Source organism: Leguminivora glycinivorella, chromosome 15, assembly GCF_023078275.1.
Source record: "Leguminivora glycinivorella isolate SPB_JAAS2020 chromosome 15, LegGlyc_1.1, whole genome shotgun sequence".
NCBI lineage: Eukaryota > Metazoa > Arthropoda > Insecta > Lepidoptera > Tortricidae > Leguminivora > Leguminivora glycinivorella.
The window spans coordinates 1,386,379-1,404,410 of NC_062985.1; the positions used below are offsets into that span (position 1 = coordinate 1,386,379).

Consider the following 18,032-nt stretch of genomic DNA (forward strand, 5'->3'; position numbering starts at 1 on the left):
TAACTAAACTCAGCTTAACGAGAACAACACACGGGCGCGCCATCTGTCCCAGCTGTGGTGCTTTACTCAGGCCATGAGGCCACACGCTATAACCATACCGAGCGCATCGATCAGCCGCTTAGTTCCAACGCGCGCCAATAGATGGCGCTAAAGCTATATTGCGAAACGGGACAATGACGTCATCTTTTTCGTGCATGCTGCCCGTAGTAACGAGTTATTAGACGTTATCACGTCAAAAACATCAAAATCAATAACAGTCATCATTTTATAATGTTATTTTAAGAGTTTGATGAGCTTTAAAATAAAATACCTACAGAACGTTCAAATACTCGGTTACTATTCTGAATATTTCTGAATGCTTCTTGATGTTGTCATGTTGTCAGAAAACTGTCAAAACAAAATTTCATGGATCAGAGTATTGTGCGATACCTGCAATTTCTACATTTATTTAATAAACAATGGATGCAAAAGACGTGTGTGTGGAAATAGAGAACGATGAGTTCTACAGTAAGTTCCTTGTCGATACCGTTAAGCCCTTAGTTGGCGAAAACATATCAGTCTCCGATCAAGTCGCAAGACTAAGTCAAGGCATAGAAAAACTCGGAAAGAGCTTGGAAAAACAAGTCCTAGCAAAACACAATGATCTACTAACACAGGCGAGCCATATATCCGATTTAGAGACAACTCTGGCATCCGTACAATCACAAGTCCAAGGATTGTTACGTGGCGCCGAAAAACTTAAAGATAGAGTCAACACACCGCACAGAGCGCTTGAAGAGCAAACGCTTATGCTTGAGCGAGTCCAAACAACATGTAATTTACTGAGACACACAGCGAAGATACTGTTTTTGTGGAATAAACTGGCTAATATTAAAGATAACCCACCCAAAGAAGCTATCGTCCTGTTTGAGCTGAACGAACTAATCGGTGACTATGATTTTGAAGGTATTGTGATCCTAGAGGAAGTACTGAAAGAAGTCGAGCACAGAAAAAAGGAGTTGCTAAACAACTCTACTGCACTTTTACAGTCAAGTTTGCTAAATGGAGAGAAGGAAAAATTGTTGCAATGCTTTAAAGTCTTCCATAATTTACAGTGCACTAATGATCAGATCCGAAATACTGTCGACAGCATCCTAAGTGACCTTAAGAAGGAGATCAGAGCTGGTTTGAATGTACAAATGGTTTCTATTGAAGTAAAAAAGTCAAGTTCAGGCAGAGTTGCACCAGGAAAAGCAAATATAATGAATGCACAAGACTTCAAGATTAAACTTTGGGACAATATTGAAAAGTTATTCAAAGTAGACATCTATAATAGCTGCACAAAAGTAATCATGCTTCAGAATGTTGTCAATGAACTACATGCCATTGGAAACTTCCGGAACATTGCCAAGACATTTTGGTCTGATTTGTGTACTGTGTTCAGCAGTGAACTGGACAAGAGTCCACTCAATGTGAACCAGTCTGTAGAGATTGACTTCCCAAGACTACTGAAGTGCTTTAATGATTTACTGGCTAAACTCAAATGCAAAGACTTGGAGATAAACAGGTCTTCATTGGTAAAATGGGAGAACTCATTCTTGTCCAAGTCTCTTGGGAAGCTATTGGAGCCTGTAAGAAGCATGTGGCATTTGAACCCTGTGCCGAACATGGATCAGCTTGACGGTGCAGTCAGAACCATTGCTGAAGCTCTAAGCATTTCACTCGGCGACAAACAACTAAGCATAAGCTTAGCCAACAGTGTGGCAAAATGCATTAAACAAATGAATGTTGAGGCAGAACAGAGAATAAATCTAGACAGTGATGTAGCACAGATTGTTGAGCCACCAACAAGTGCCCAGCAGAAAAATGCAGAACTCTGCAATGCTTTATATTACTTCTCATCTCAAATAAAACGGGTTTTAATCAACATGAACTCAATGTTGCCTCAGGAGAGTGCTCAGATTGTCCAAAACAGTCTTAAAGACATCACAAGCATGCCAGTTCTACAATTATTTACAGAATCAATTAAGAACTCTCTTTTCATAATCTTAATGACAATGCATGATGAGCCAGACCTGACACGCTCTGATGATCCTGCCGGCAAATCTCTGTCCTGCTCACCGTACATGAAAGAGCTGCAACAATTTGTATCTAGATGCAAAGATATATACCTCTCAATGTTCCATGAGAAAGCAGCCCTAAACTCCTGCTGCGTTACCATCGCAAAGATGACCGTTGAACGATTTATACAGCATGTCTGTAACGTGAAATCTTTAAGTAAATTTGGAAGACTAAAGCTACAAATAGATTGCAAGCATTTAGAAATCGCATTATCACCTTTAGTAGATATGTCAGAGTTAGACAACTACAGACAGCTGAAAGCGCTAAGCTTGCTACTGGAGAAGACTCCTCAAGATATAGCGAAAAGTCAAACAGAAGGAGCATCACTTCCGTATTCCTTAGTTATGATGTATCTCTTTTCTTTTGCTGGTCCCCAGCTACTAGCTCCACATTCATGTGCCGGCTGGAACATCCAGAAGTTGATGCAATGGCTGGATTCTCACCGTAAAGAGAAGGAGAGGTTAGACTTCGTAGCTGGTGCGCTGCAGCGCTACCAGAACCATGTGCGGCAGAACCAGATCGCGACTTATGATGAGGTGTATCCAATATTATTGCAGTTGCTAGAAGATGGAAGGGAAGCTGCTAAGAAACAGGAGAAATAAGATGCAAATGACATTAGTTTTAAGACTAGGTTATTTTAAATGAAATGTAAAAGTTATTAGATGTAAGAACCTATCACTGTTTTAACACCATTTTAGTATTACCAGGGGCGGCTCACTCCGCGATTCTATCGCCGCGCTACAAGTACATGCTGGCGGCCGCGAGTTCGCGGCCTAATCAGGGGTGGCTCGCGTTCTCACGGAACGCAGGTTCGCACTTTCTATTGTTACTTTACGCGAGTTTTTTTTTAAAGGTTCATATGCGATGTCCGCGTGTGGAATGGCTAATAATGCTTATTTAAATAGACATCATGAATGAAATAAATACCATAAGACATTCTTACACAGATCTCTATTGATAAAGTCCCACGGAAAAGTTCAATAAGGCTTGTGATGTTGGAACTTAAATAAAAATATATATATACCTAGAAGGTACCCAAGACTTTAATATAATAGTATTATATGTTATCTGAGCATTCGTTTTAATCCATAGGCAACCCCATCACCGGACGCCGCGCACGTGCGGCTGGTTTCTTTGTAAGAATTTTGTAGGCATTTAAAAAGGCGGCATTTCGTGAACAGCAGTGGGCCTTCTGTACTTGTACTATTATATATTCTGTGCTATTATTTATTAAATGTCTAAGAAAAAATCTATTTGTTGATAAATACATCTGTGCGCAATAGCAACAGGTCGTCACTACTTTGAAAAAAACTTGTATCTTCTGTCAATGAACAGAAAAATGTAGTATGTATGGAATGCATATAGACTTACTGCGTTTTAACTTCGAGTAGCAGTGTGAGACGAGATTTTTCAAAGTAGTGACGAGGTAATTAATAGTACTGATATATTAAAATATTATTCCATTAAAAGCGACTTTCTCTTCTATTCCAAAATGCTTATATGTCCCACAGCCAATCCAATTTTCTTGATCATACCAAAACATACCATTTACATATATGTATTGGTGCATCACCTACATTCGATAAATTAAGTTTTCGCATTATTTCCTAGGGTCGATGTTTATCCGTATAATATACTCGTATAAGGGTATTTTCATTAAAAACACAGAAGTAAAAACAGCTACACCATATTTACTCATTATACCAATCCAGAAATAGCAGAGTAAAGGACAGCACTAGCAAGAAGAAGAGTATGTACACCCGCAGGCCCGCGTTGCGTTGAATAGCGGCCCTTATTTGCGCGTTCGCGTCTTTCACGTTCTCTGTGGCTCCGACCACGGTGTTGGAGATGCGGTCTATGTCTTGTTCTTGTTGTAATACCTGGAACATGAACAAACCCTTATTTAGAAAAAAATAAAGAAATTATTAATTTGGTGTAAAATTAGAAATTAAGCCTATCCTATGCCACTCAGCATATGCCGATGACTAAGATAATAGATTTAAAAAAATGTGTAAAGCCAGTTCAAAGTAATGGCGCTGGTTTTCAGGGCACCTATCGTGGTAGTAACCTTTTGCAACTAAATGGCTTATAATCTATACACAAAATTTTAATTTTGATAAAAACCCCAACATAGTGGACGGATTTCCATCAAGCATGGCTAAGAACACTCCTGACTAAATGAGATAGCTTTTAAACAAAGAAATGTAAATCAAAATCGGTTGATCCGTTCGGGAGCTACGATGCACAGACAGACAGATACGTCAAACTTATAACACCTGGTCGTTTTTAACCCCCGACGCAATAACCACAAAATTAAAATTTTGAAAAAACCCCTGACCGCAACATAGTAAACCTATTTTCATGATACATGGCTAAGAACACTCCCGACTAACTCAGCTTTCAGACAAATAAAAACTAAATCTAAATCGGTTCATCCGTTCGGGAGCTACGATGCCACAGACAGACACACACAGACAGACAGACACGTCAAACTTATAACACCCCGTCGTTTTTGCGTCGGGGGTTAAAAACAGACACTATCACAGTAATTAAAATCTCATAAATTACCTTCTCGGTGAAGATTTCCTGCAGCTCGGCGATGTGTAGCACCTTGCTCTCGATCTGCCGCACTTCCTCCGTCATGCTGTTTAGCTCGTTGAGGAGCTGGACGTTCTCCTCTTCCAGCAGCTGCAGCTCTTCGGGGTCCAGCTGCCCTTCATCCTGCATTACGGCCACCTGGGTAAAAGTTGTTGATTGGTATCTATGTATAGGTAGGTAGGTGGGAGAAGGGAACAGAATGGCGAAAGTGGTTGCAAGTTCGTCGATGAGACCTGGTTTGCATCTCTTGCTGACAAGAGGGAAAGAAGACACCATAGCGAAACGTCGCAATCGGTTCCAAGCTTCCCTTGTCAGCTATGTGGCAAAATATGTTGCTCTCACATAGGTCTCTTTGGTCATCAAAAGCGATGTCTCTCAGACATTGCACCATAAATCGTCTGAAATAGACGCTAAGGCCAGTAGTATAGGTAAATTATCAGGTAACAGGCAAATCTCAACTACCACCACAAGTTCATAACCATAGAGAACCATATAAGTACTGATTTAAAGTAAATTTTTGTAATTTAGTGAGTATTGAATAGCCACTTGACAGTCCTACGATAGCATAGTATCCAAAAAAAAATTCCGGTAGACAGTCCTACGATACCACAGAATATATAATAGTACAAGTACAGAAGGCCCACTGCTTTGATGTTCACGACATGCCGCCTTTTTAAATGCCTACAAAATTCTAACAAAGAAACGAGCCGCACGTGCGCGACGCCCGGCGATAGGGTTCCCTACGGATTAAAACGATTTAATACTCAGATAAAATGTTATACTATTATATTCAAGTCGTGGGTACTTTCTAGGTATAAATATATAGTATTTATAAATTTTTGTTTAAGTTCCAATATCACAAGCCTTATTGAATCTTTTCGGGGCCTTAATCAATAGTAGATCTGTGTAAACATGTCCCATGGTATTTATTTTATTCATGATATCTATTTAACTAAGCATTATTAGCCATTCCACACGCGGACATCGTATATGAACCTTAAAAAAAACTCGCGACGTAAAGTAACATTAGAAAGTGCGAACGTGCGTTCCGTGAGAACGCGCGCCACCCCTGATTAGGCCGCGAACTCGCGGCCGCCGGCATGTACTTGTAGCGCGGCGATAGAATCGCGGAGTGAGCCGCCCTTGACGATACCTTACTATCCAAAAGAGGGGATGGAGACACAGTTGATTAAAGTGACATCTAGCGAAATATTGCGGCATTATTTACTTATTCTCTTGATACAATAACGTAGCCTAACTACATAGTTTGCTACAAAAAGTATAGATGGCAGTGTACGCTCGTTACTTAGTGCATGAAAAAATAAATTCGGCAGTGCCTTGTCAAACTCCGCGTGTTTGTGTTTGATTTTGAATTTGTTTATTTTTTTTTGGATATCTTCATGAGAACTGTATGTGTTGGTTGTGGTATCATTATAAAGGTAAAATAGTATATTTCTCTAATACGTAATAAAAAAAGGGGGTCATCGCTCAAAATTTCCTGTAATTTAAGTAATAGTCAAATAAAAAATTTCTTCATTTTTTTTTCGATTACATAAGTTTAACCTTGATTTATAGTATATAATCATACATTTTTTACTATCACTACAATTTTATTTCAAGTACTGTACGTTCATTTATACCGAAGTATTTTTTTTTTGAACTATACCTTGTGTAGTTTAAAAGATACAGACGTTTTTGTAAAAAGTTGTGAATGCGCAGCGCGCTGCGCGCGTCGCTTAAAAACCCGGACGGTTGACCGGAATATGGTCGCGCGGGCTGGACTGTCAAGTGGTTATGACCAATTTGTGTAAAATAACTCACTTTCTTCAGTATGAAATTCTTTAGTTATTTACACTAATCAGTAATAATAAGGAATTATATCACTACTAGCTTTGGCCGTGGCTTCGCTCACATAGAATTTAAAGATTGTAAGTAATGCTCCATACAAGCTTCCACCCCCCATTTTAAGGCAGGGGGGTTTGAGAGAGTCAAAAAGCTCTCCATCCCTTCAACTATCTCTACTTAAAAAATCACATCATTTCATTGCTCCATTTTGCAGTGAAAGATGTACAAACAAACAGACACACAATTTCCCATTTATAATATTATATAGTATGGATAGTATAATCACACCATGGCAAAGATGATGCCTCATTACTAATATTAGATTTATTTGATTTTCAATACATACCTCATTGTCTGTCAAATCCACTGGCCTTTTCAAATTATCTGTCTCTTCAGCCTCTATCTCTGCATCCTCTTTAATGAGCTTTTCTGTTTTAAATAAGTTAGGATTACTTGGCTTCACTTGAGGCTGCTCTAGCCTGGATAACTTTCTTATGTCAATTGCCCGTTTCACCCTCAGAGCTTTAAGCTCACTATGGATCTTACATACAGCCTTCAAGTAGGAATCTATGAGGTCGATGACCGCGTCCATGTACTCCCTCGTCTGTCCCGACACCGCTAACTTCCTATTGTCATTCCTAAACTCTTTTAACAAATGAGAACAGGTGTTTATAATTCTCTGAGCTCCCGTGTCTATTTGATCTCTCTCTGCCTCCGTCATCTCATCCCCAGTCACATTATTGAAAAAACTTAAATACCGCTCCCTGTGTTCAAATAAAAAGTCTCGTAATCTAGTTATTTGTGAGCAAATATCTTTCGCAGTGTGCATGAAACCATGTTTAGATTTAGGCCGCAGTATACGCTGTTTATCTTCACTCACTGGGCTTTGGATACCGAAAGCTTTGTTACGAGCTTTTAAAGTTTTTATACAAGCTTTGAAAAGTGGAGTAATATCCATGTTGAGGCTCAATTTTAATATAATATGTACAATAACATTGCACGAAAATCACACGTCGATACGAATATTTGATGACAGTGACAGTACTGACATTCCAATTTGACAGCTTGTCTATGGGTGCTAGGGGTGTGTGTAGACTCAATTTACGATATTACCGGTTTCTTTATAAATTTTATAATATCCGTGTCGTGATAGGTAGGTACATCTGTTAATAAAAGTCGTAATAATTACACATGGTAACACGCATTTTAAACTGTCAAAATAAAACCGAGATTCGTAATTTTTGTACATTTCGGCATTTCGATACAAAACCAAAACAAATGTGTTTTTGTGTTTAAATACTTCTATTTTATAAAATTATTATTTATAAAAACAGAAAAGTGCAACCATGGCTACAGCGGGTAGCTCGTTACGCGTTAAACATTCAATACCCATTGATATTCTCGATGACTTATGCAGGTTCGTATTGAAATGATCGAAAATAAAGCATGTATATTTCGTATGCTTACAATGCATATAATCTTTATGAACCTTTATACTTATACTTACAACCAACCATAGTAACATATTTTTCTTGTAATAAAGGGTAGTTTTCTCACAATAACCAATGAACGTAACTTTCTATAATTTTCCTTTGTCTTACTAGAAATATCAATGTTTTATTGCAACATTGTATACTTTACAGTGTATACTCGTGTTCTGTCTAATTAGAACTTTGCATAATTCAAATAAAGTATAGATTTTATTTGACTGCTTTCTCCAAAAACTTCTTTTAATACTTATTATTTGACAACCCCTATCGAAGGATATAGGACAGGATTTCATCAATACAACAAGGTTCAAAGGTTTCATTACATTGGGTCTTACAAAGTTGAAAATCATTATGTTACCTGCAGTCGCTTCATCATCAACCTGCCGGAGTCGGAGCGCGGGGACCTGGTGCGCATCTGCTTCCAGATGGAACTAGCGCACTGGTTCTACCTCGACTATTACTGTACGGATGAGGCTCACAATCTGCACCCGTGTGGTATAAGGGACTTTGCACAGCATATATTCCAGGTAATATACAAAACATCTATAAAAATGGTAATAACTATAGTAATGGTAATAACTGATGAAATGAATGTATTAGTTATTTAATTAGTAAATTGTATCTTGCTATTTAATGCATTTTAATTATAAGATGTAATGTTTTGAAAAGAAGTGGCTGCCGGAGTTTCTTTCTGGTCCCATAGTGGATACTGAGGGGTGACTGAAATTTTCTCAGGGCTGAGGCGTAGGGTTAGAGCCGCGTCGCTTTATTTGACGCTCATATGCGCGCATTGTAATATTCCTACTTGAAAAATAAGAGTTATATTCAATTCAAAGTCTGTTAACTATGTTTGTGATGTTAAATATAGAAATACTCTGCAGCAATTGTTGCTTAAGCAAATCAATTTAAATTTTGTCAAACTTACTTTCTTCTGTGTTGTAATATAGCTGATGATCGACATCAGAGCTCCGTGTTAAAGCAACAAAACCTGATTGTGTTTATGTTAGATTTTTTCCTTGTATCATAGGTACCATTTTTGACGAAACTTGTCTTTATTACCCATGTCACAATAGGGATGATGACTACATAAAAAAATGGCATTCTGTTTAGTCCGTAGATCGTCCAAAAATTAATTAATGAAAAAATACAAAGAGTGGGGGCTTGTGATGTCACTGCTAAGTAAAAATTGTACCTAGGCATGACGTCACGCGAAACTTCAACGCACTGTACCGTCGTCATTTTTCGTTTACAAGAAAAAAGAAAAATGCGTGTTTAATATTATTTGATAGGTACTCTAATTGACGGACTAATCAGTTTTTTCGTCGTCTTGCCTATTGCGTTTTCTTCCTGAGAGTGGCACTGAAAATTGAAGAGTTTCTAGGCTCTACGTACCCCTTATGGTAATACAGGCGTGGGTATTATGTATGTTGTCTTGACCAAATCTGAACTTCTTCCAGCATGTCCCCACGCTGCGAGAACACCTCACCAGCCTCGACTCAGTGCTAGAAAACTGGCGTGAGTACAAACAGACAGTGCCCACATACGGCGCCATACTGCTGGACCAGGAGCTAAGCCATGTGCTGCTGGTGCAGTCCTACTGGACCAAGGCGTCCTGGGGCTTCCCGAAGGGCAAGGTCAATGAGGGTGAAGAGCCGTGGAAGTGCGCTGCTAGAGAGGTCAGTACATTGTCAGTGTAATATAATTTGATTTACTATGGACCATAAAATTCACAGCTTTTTGAGTTATGGCACTCGGACGGCATGAGGAACCAGGCCAATATAATTTGAATTAAACTGATTCTTATAATTTTTCCATGAATTTTATCTGCTGTCTGAGGTGTAAAAAATATTAGTTCAATAAAATGGGTCTTTTTACAAATCAAACCGCAGAAACAAGTTAGTATTATCTTGTGTATGTATGTTGTGTATGATAATAATCTATGATTCCTTATAGTATGTTTTTTTAATACCACGTCGGTGGCAAACAGGCATACGGTCCGCCTGATGGAAAGCGGTCACCGTAACCTATGGACGCTTGTAACTCAAGGGGTGTCACATGCGCGTTGCCGACCCATTAGAAACTTGTACACTCCTTTTTTGAAGAACCCCATACCTGTAGTATATATAATCTGTTGTACCCACAGGTCCTTGAAGAAACCGGTTTCGATATAAGCAAGCACATAAACAAGAATGACTACATCGAAGCCATAATCCACGACCAGATAGTCCGCCTCTACATCATCGGTTACATTCCGCGGGACACCAAGTTTCAGCCCCGCACTAGGAATGAGATCAAAGCTTGCGAGTGGTTCCCTCTTGCGGACCTGCCGGCGAATAAGAAGGATATGACGCCTAAGGTACAGTCATACATACTCAATAATAGTTTGACTGTACATTATTGGTTACATTCCTCGGGACACCAAGTTTCAGCCCCGCACTAGGAATGAGATCAAAGCTTGCGAGTGGTTCCCTCTGGCTGACCTGCCGGTGAATAAAAAGGATATGATGCCTAAGGCACCTAATTTAAATCTAATTTTAGTAAGAATAAAGATTTGCTTTCTCTTTTCCATTGGCCTTTCAAGAAAAACCTTGTTGCTCACAGTAAATTTATATATCGAAAAAAATCGTACCCAATCGCACTAAATATGAGATTAAAGAATTCTTGGTTCTGTCTTGCGTCTAACTGTACAACATGACGGTTTGGATACCTCAGGTAAAGTTAGACAACCGCGTTTAAAACCTGACGAGACTTGAATCTACAACATAGTTACTATAATTTTGTGACAAAACCTTATGGTTGCTCCAACTTCGGGTTCTTTTCATTTATTTAATAGACTTATATCGACGGCCGGACTGGCCTAGCAGGTAGTTACCTTGCCTGCTAAGCCGCGGTCCTGGGTTCAAATACCGGTAAGGGCATTTATTTGTTTTTTCAAGCCTTGTGAGAGGTTTCTTATATTCTTGCTACCTCTTTTATGTTTCAGGTGAAAATGTTCTTGTATGTTTCAGGTGAAAATGGGCGTAAGTCCGAACGCGTTCTTCATGGTGCTGCCGTTCGTGAAGCGCATGCGGCGATGGGTCTCCGAGCGGAACCCCAAGGGGCGGCGCACGCGGCACAAGTCTCTGGGAGACCTGGATCTTAACAAGAGCAAGGGGAAGATATCACAGGTACATGGTTTTTTTTTCTAAAGCCTGTCCATCGTTGTCTATTGTCAAGAGGGCGCTGTTATTCTAATGTGTGAGGTGACAGTTCAGTATAGTAAGAAGAAAACAGTTCTGGCGCGTAGTCATATATTTCTGGTCAAGCTTTAAGACAGATAAAATAAAAAGACGTACTTGGGAATAATCGAGAGAAAATATGTAGGTCGTCTAGATGGCGCTAAATCTTTGGTTGATTCTGGGCTATATGGGGCTAATATTTATATTTGATAGTTTTAACACATATCAAGTTAAGAATATGCGGCAAATTGTCAAAACTGAGGTTCAAGTTTTAGTATCCTGAGACGGCAGTCTATGCAATGTGACTATGACTACACACTTTTTAACCCCCGACGCAGAAACGACGGGGTGTTATAAGTTTGACGTGTCTGTCTGTGTGTATGTCTATCTGTCTGTCTGTTTGTCTGTCTGTCTGTGTGTGTGTATGGCATCGTAGCTCTCGAACGGATGAACCGATTTTGATTTAGTTTTTTTTTGTCTGAAAGCTGAGTTAGTCGGGAGTGTTCTTAGCCATGTTTCATGAAAATCGTCCCACTATGATGCGGTCGGGGGTTTTTCCAAAATTTTAATTTTGTGGTTAGGTTAGTTAGTGGCATTTTTACTTTACAACTACACAAATTCTAGTCAAATGACGACTTGTATTATCATTTCAGGGCCTACAGAACGAGATAACAGACTACCAACAGCAAAACCCTTCCAACCCCACCCCAAAATACAGTAGCAACCCCAAACACGCCTACGCGAGCACCTCCAAGAACGGCAACGGCAGCGCCAGGAAAGAGCGAAGAAACCCCAAGCGGCAGCTCTTCACACCCCAGAACACCCATAGCACCAACTTCTCACCCGTGCAAAAAGAGCAGACTCCCACTCAAGAGCCCGAGGAATTATTTGTAGCCCCGTCTTGGGCTAACTTCAAGTTTGATATGCAAGCGATATTGAATTGTCTTAACTGAGATTTTATATGTAATGTAACTGAAGACTAATTAGTTATTAAAGTTGTAAATGACCATATTAAATTTTTGTGTTTTTTTAATCAAAAACTACGCAAGACACGTCCTTATAAGTCGATCATAGGTAATATTAACCTACCAAAACCTCCACTAATGCCGGAAAAGAGCGCAGAAACCCCAAGCGCCCAAGTTATAAACTTATAAATGACTATATGAAATTTTGTGTTAAAACAAAAACTACGTAACAAAGTAAACGTCCTATAAGCCGATTATTATATTAGCCTACCAAAGTCGGAAAAGAGCGCATAAACCCCAAACGCCAGCTCTTCACATCCAGGAGCACATTTCTCGAAGCTACAAGTTACAATTTATAAGCGGTAGTCAATGTCTAATATGACAAGTTGGAAAGAGACTTTCAGTTTCGAGAAATGGGCCCCAGAACACCCATAGCACTAACTTTTCACCCGTGCAAAAGAGCAGACTCCACACAAGAGCCCAAGGAATTATTTGTAGCCCCGTCTTGGGCTAGCTTCAGTGAAACTGAAGACTTAATTATTAAAGTTGTAAATGACTATATGAAATTTCGTGTTTTTCTTATAAGTCTATGCAAGAACTACCTTATAATGGTCCTATTAAGTCGATTAAAATATTAGGCTACCAAAACCCAATCTCGGAAAAGAACGCAGAAACCCCAAAAGCTCTTCACACCCCATAATCATGGGACTAATTTTTCACTCGTTAAAAAAGAGCACTCGACATTTTTGTCATCCACGCTACGCTCGTGGTTCAACTTAGAAAATTCCGCTCGCTCGGGTATCAATATGAGCACGAAGCGGTTAACAAACTTAGCCTAGGCCTTGTAAAACTAGTAACATTTGTCATTCTCTTCGTTATCTACACATGTACTTACTACTTACAAAATACCTATAAAAAGGTTAAGTCAATAGGTAGGTATTTGTAATTCGATCCATACCTATCTTGAAAATTCCTGTGATATCTCGCACGCTCCAGTTAGGTAGGTACTCATTATTATGACTAAGTAAGTATAATTATTCCACCTAACTTTTGTTTCAAGCAACCTTAGTGTTCTAGCATAAAGTTCACTTTACTACGCAAGAATCAAGGATTGGAAATTATAAATTATAGTACACCTTGACTCATACGTAGTAAAGTTCATTATTCCATGATAAGATAAAATATGTCAAATTAAAATTATCGATAGTCCTTATTTATATAGAAACCGTCTGGCAAAAACGAGTTTGAACTCCAAAATGGCCTACGATACTCGATGCGTTGTGGCTCATATGAGCTGTTGTGCTTTGCACTTGCAAGGGCTATCAAAAGGTTGAGGGTATTGCGTTGTGCTTTGTAATGCGTATTTGCAACTGGAATGAACTGGTCTTGTCATGATTGTCGAAGAAAGCTAGTAAATGAGGATAACAGGCGATTTCTGAAATTCGCACAACCCTATGCACATTTATTACTTACATTGGACTTAATAGGTAACTGCTTAACGTTATTTTATACAAGCAAAAACTGTTAACGACAGAATGAGTCGATGTACTGAGGTGGAGTCTCAGTAGCTTAGTTGGTAGGTTTTGCATGGGCTAGTTATTCAGTGTCGCCCGAGAGTCGAGACATAACATCTTAGAGTGAGCGAGTTCTAGAAGAATGAATAAGGATAAATGAAAGAGCAAAACAAAATTATATTTAAAACTATAATATATTCAATTCATCTAATATACAAGTCGACTACAAGTCAGATTAATATCACATCAAAATACAATTACTTATTAAACATAAATTCGTCAGAAATAAAAAAAAGTTGTCAACAAATGAAGTATTAGTTTCTATTCATTCGAAAATGCTTCAAATATCAATAATGGTTAATTTTATTTTAAATAATTAATTTGAACCAAGGAGGATATAATACCGGGATAGACAAAGCCCATACAAAAAAGCGTACCCCTGAAATGTATGGGCCTTTTATGCTTAAAACTAGATGGCGCTGTTTCGCAGCCTGGAAGTGGGCAGAATCATATTTTCCCCAAATATTTTTGCGTGTTCTTATTTTTTATAAGAACAAATGACATGCTTCTTTATTTGACTATCATGATATCACGTCAATACACATTTTGAAAAAAGAAAAAAAAAAGATTTGTAGGGATCATCAGTGTAGTTATGATAGTATTTAATAGGTGGCGCTAAAAAAATGAGGTACGATTCTTAGTATGAAGATTGTAAATTCTATTAAATCATCCTTGATTTGAACTAATGTTCAAATCCAACATGCCAAGTGTTTAACATTTTGTCGAGCTCAATTGGCGAAAAACATTATCCTAATTAAACTAAAAATACTAAAACATCACATTCCATTAGGACTGGCAGGATTTTCCGACATATTTAGACGACCGAGCTGGCAGGTGGCCCTGCCTGTAAAGCGTATGGTCCTGGGTTCGAATCCTGAACAATACCGAAACAAATTGGACTGTACCCAAACCCATAGACTCAGAGGCATCACATCAGCCAGAGAGAATGAAACAATTAATTGATATAGTATGTTTTTATATGTTTATTTGAAAATCCTACCATAGCCTCACTTTCAAGCATTCGTTACTCTTTGCCATAGTAAGGAAAGAGTTGTAACGCCATACATCAGTAAATGCAATTTGTAGTGACATCTAGCGACAATCACGCGTCAACTAGCGTAAATTATCAGTACTGCCACTTAGCAATAGATGTCGCGACGAACAAAAAGTCTAATGCTCAACAATTGTTAGCTAATATTACAATAGTATTAATCAGTACTCTGTTTTCAATTCCTTCTGCTTGTAATATAAGTTGTAAACTGTTTTTCCCCTCACTAGCTCGGAAACACGTGTTTTGTCCTTTAATACCAGCGGGTAAAAACGCATTTTATCCACTAGTGGGTAAAGTAATTTGACCTTGAATAAAATCAAATTAACTGCTTTAAAGTTGATAAAAGTAGGTGAATCTAGTAATTAAGATGATTTACCACCTGGGGAACTACTGGAAGCAGTGATAAACGCATTTTTTGCGTTGTAGTTTCCTCGCTATAGTGAGGGGAAAAGTTTTGTGTTACACTCGGGTGCAAATGTATTTTACTTCTCGTGTGTTAAAATACAACTTTGCCCCGTTGTATAACAAATAACTATTAATATTACATTTTTGGCAGACGCGATATTGTTTGCACCTAGTGTCGAGTAGTGGTACTGATAATTTACGCTATTTGACGTGATTGACGCTAGATGTCACTACGAATAACTTGCATTTACTGATGTATAGAGTTACAACTCTTCCTTTACTTATTCCTCTATGCTATTTACCATCTTCACTACTATTTTTATATTTCGATTAGGCAAATATGCACTAAATAAATATTTATATAACTAGAATTTATTTTTCCCCTCACTAGCTCGGAAACACGTGTTTTGTCCTTTAATACTAGCGGGTAAAAACGCATTTTATCCACTAGTGGGTAAAGTAATTTGACCTTGAATAATGTCAAATTAACTGCTTTAATATTGATAAAAGTAGGTGAATCTAGTAATAAAGATGATTTACCCCTGTGGAACTACTGGAAGCAGTGATAAACGCATTTTTTGCGTTGTAGTTTCCTCGCTATAATGAGGGGAAAAGTTTTGTGTTACACTCGGGTGCAAATGTATTTTACTTCTCGTGTGTTAAAAAACTCGCAAGTTCAGGATTCTATTCTCGAACTCGCTTCGCTCGTGGTTCAACTATAGAACCCTTTCACTTGCTCGTTTTTCAATTCCACACTCGGCGTTAAAATACAACTTTGCCCCCTTGTATAACAAATAACTATTATACTCCTAAGGCCCTACCTGGCAGGCAAGAATGGTCGCGCGATAAATGATAAAGCATATGGCCGTTCCTATCGTACTTACAAATAGTACATATTAAGTTCGATTAAATAAAAATCATTAAATTTGCACACAGTTGCATTCGTTTTGTTTTGTTTAATTTTGAATCAACAAAATGTGTATAAGTTTAGTGATACGTCCCACTTTGTAGGTTACCATAAGGACGAGATTTGCTTGTATCTTTATACTAATAACAGGTCTAAAAGACCTTACGGCAATAGACAGTTTTGCTGGAAACTGACACAAATAAACTAGTATTACCACTATAGGCTCTGGTCCCACCGCGAGCTAGTAAGCTATGAGCTATCGGCTATAAAACGAACAAAATATAGGCACTCCCGTGACATGACAGACATGGCGATATTGATAGCTGGGCGAGTAATTATAAACATCGGCGTGTCTCTTTTATTTACACAGGAGTTATTATTTTTTCTTCGTTTTTATAGCTCATAGCTTACTAGCTCGCGGTGGAACCAGTGCCATAGGTAAAAAATTCAGCAAATATAATTTATATGTCTGAGCCATAGAAGGTTATAAAAAGAACCTAGAGCTGAGTAACAAAAGTAGTTCTACTTAGATCCGACAGTTATACCACTAATAATTTGACGCTAGATTTAAAATGTATAATATAATATGGAAGTATCAGCTACACCTACTTAATAGTCAATTTCAATGGTCATTACTATATTCTATTATTATACATCTTATGTTACTTGTTATACAAAAATATAAAACTTTGTCTAAGAGTTTTAACAGTTTTAAGGTCATATTTGCAAGTGAAATTAAAGATAAAGCATGGAATATTTCAATGAAGAACTAGGAACAAAAATTATTATCAAATATACATTTTGTGACTTAATCTAGTTTTTATACACATTTTTACACGATGCAGGCACTTATAAATTTTATAAACCACTCATACTTTAATTTTTAATAATTATAGTTGAAGCTTGTAAGGCACTGGTCCCACCGCGAGCTAGTAAGCTATGAGCTATCGGCTATAAAAACGAACAAAAGATAAGCACTCCCGTGCAAATAACAGAGACGGCGATTTTCATAGCTCACCGCTGGGCGAGTAACTATAAACATCGCCGTGCCTCTTTTATTTACGGGAGTCTATCTATTGTTCCTTTTTTATAGCCGGTAGTTCATAGCTTACTAGCTCGCGGTGGGACCAGTGCCTAAGACTCAAGGTTTTTACAAAATGTTGACTTATGTCGTCCTGTACTAACACTAAAAACTACATAAGTTCAAGACTACACAGAATGGAACATTACAAGTTGTTCACAGAATATTTTCTGTGCTAAAACAGTAACTAAAATATGACAGTCAAGCACAAATTTCATGTCGGATAACACATTATTCTGATACGCAATAATATCAAATGACATTTCACACATACGTTCCCAAAAACTCATGTATATTATGTATGTAAACACTTTATTGTACATAAGACAAGTTAGGACATAGAAATACAGTATAGTTATGGTGTACAAAGGCGAACTTATCCCTATAAGGGATCTCTTCCAGTCTTCCTTTGAGCGAATTGAGAGGAAAAACTAATTAAAACATGATAGACAAACGAACACTATGTGCAGAAAAGAAAAATTTATGATTGGTACGATCCGGGGTTCGAACCAATGAGTTTTTGGGAACGTATGTGTTCCCCACGACCTTCGGATTGAAAGTCGCACGCTCTTACCGCTGGGCCACCAGCCTGGCACCTCAAGGAGGGGAGTTAAAAAACAAGTTAGGGAGCGTTCAAGTATTACGTAACGCAATTTGGGGGGAAGGGGGGTCTTGTAAAACGTTACGATGCGTTACAGGGGCGGGAGGGGGTCTTTCTTACAACACGTTACGTAAAATTGTTTTTTTTTTTTAAATTAGGAAATTAAAACTCCCAAATAACCCAAATTGGCAACCCTA

At 38.2% G+C, this 18,032-nt stretch overlaps 3 protein-coding genes across 3 annotated transcripts; 2 read left to right on the top strand and 1 right to left on the bottom strand.

Moving 5' to 3' along the window:
• The first annotated feature begins 373 nt into the window (after positions 1-373).
• On the top strand, positions 374-2,923 carry LOC125233874 (conserved oligomeric Golgi complex subunit 5). Its single transcript, XM_048140025.1, has one exon. The coding sequence runs from the start codon at positions 459-461 to the stop codon at positions 2,700-2,702; it is 2,244 nt and encodes a 747-aa protein (XP_047995982.1). The 5' UTR covers positions 374-458; the 3' UTR covers positions 2,703-2,923.
• Positions 2,924-3,730: 807 nt separating this feature from the next.
• LOC125234095 (syntaxin-18) lies at positions 3,731-7,654 on the bottom strand. Its single transcript, XM_048140279.1, has 3 exons — positions 6,890-7,654; positions 4,669-4,836; positions 3,731-3,980 (listed from the first exon to the last, which is right to left on the bottom strand). The coding sequence occupies exons 1-3, from the start codon at positions 7,499-7,501 to the stop codon at positions 3,792-3,794; spliced, it is 969 nt and encodes a 322-aa protein (XP_047996236.1). The 5' UTR covers positions 7,502-7,654; the 3' UTR covers positions 3,731-3,791.
• A 109-nt stretch (positions 7,655-7,763) lies between these two features.
• LOC125234093 (m7GpppN-mRNA hydrolase) lies at positions 7,764-12,263 on the top strand. Its single transcript, XM_048140278.1, has 6 exons — positions 7,764-7,960; positions 8,398-8,560; positions 9,491-9,709; positions 10,177-10,389; positions 11,042-11,200; positions 11,905-12,263. Exons 1-6 carry the CDS (start codon positions 7,890-7,892, stop codon positions 12,202-12,204), a joined length of 1,125 nt encoding a protein of 374 aa, XP_047996235.1. The 5' UTR covers positions 7,764-7,889; the 3' UTR covers positions 12,205-12,263.
• The last annotated feature ends 5,769 nt before the right edge of the window (positions 12,264-18,032 follow it).

Coding starts and splice junctions, on each gene's coding strand:
- LOC125234095 (XM_048140279.1), bottom strand. CDS start 7,501: ATGGATATTACTCCACTTTTCAAAGCTTGTATAAAAACTTTAAAAGCT. Junction 4,837..6,889: donor TGGATTTGACAGACAATGAG/GTATGTATTGAA, acceptor ACTTTTACCCAG/GTGGCCGTAATGCAGGATGA. Junction 3,981..4,668: donor AGGAAATCTTCACCGAGAAG/GTAATTTATGAG, acceptor TTCATGTTCCAG/GTATTACAACAAGAACAAGA.
- LOC125233874 (XM_048140025.1), top strand. CDS start 459: ATGGATGCAAAAGACGTGTGTGTGGAAATAGAGAACGATGAGTTCTAC.
- LOC125234093 (XM_048140278.1), top strand. CDS start 7,890: ATGGCTACAGCGGGTAGCTCGTTACGCGTTAAACATTCAATACCCATT. Junction 8,561..9,490: donor TTGCACAGCATATATTCCAG/GTAATATACAAA, acceptor AACTTCTTCCAG/CATGTCCCCACGCTGCGAGA. Junction 11,201..11,904: donor GCAAGGGGAAGATATCACAG/GTACATGGTTTT, acceptor TTATCATTTCAG/GGCCTACAGAACGAGATAAC.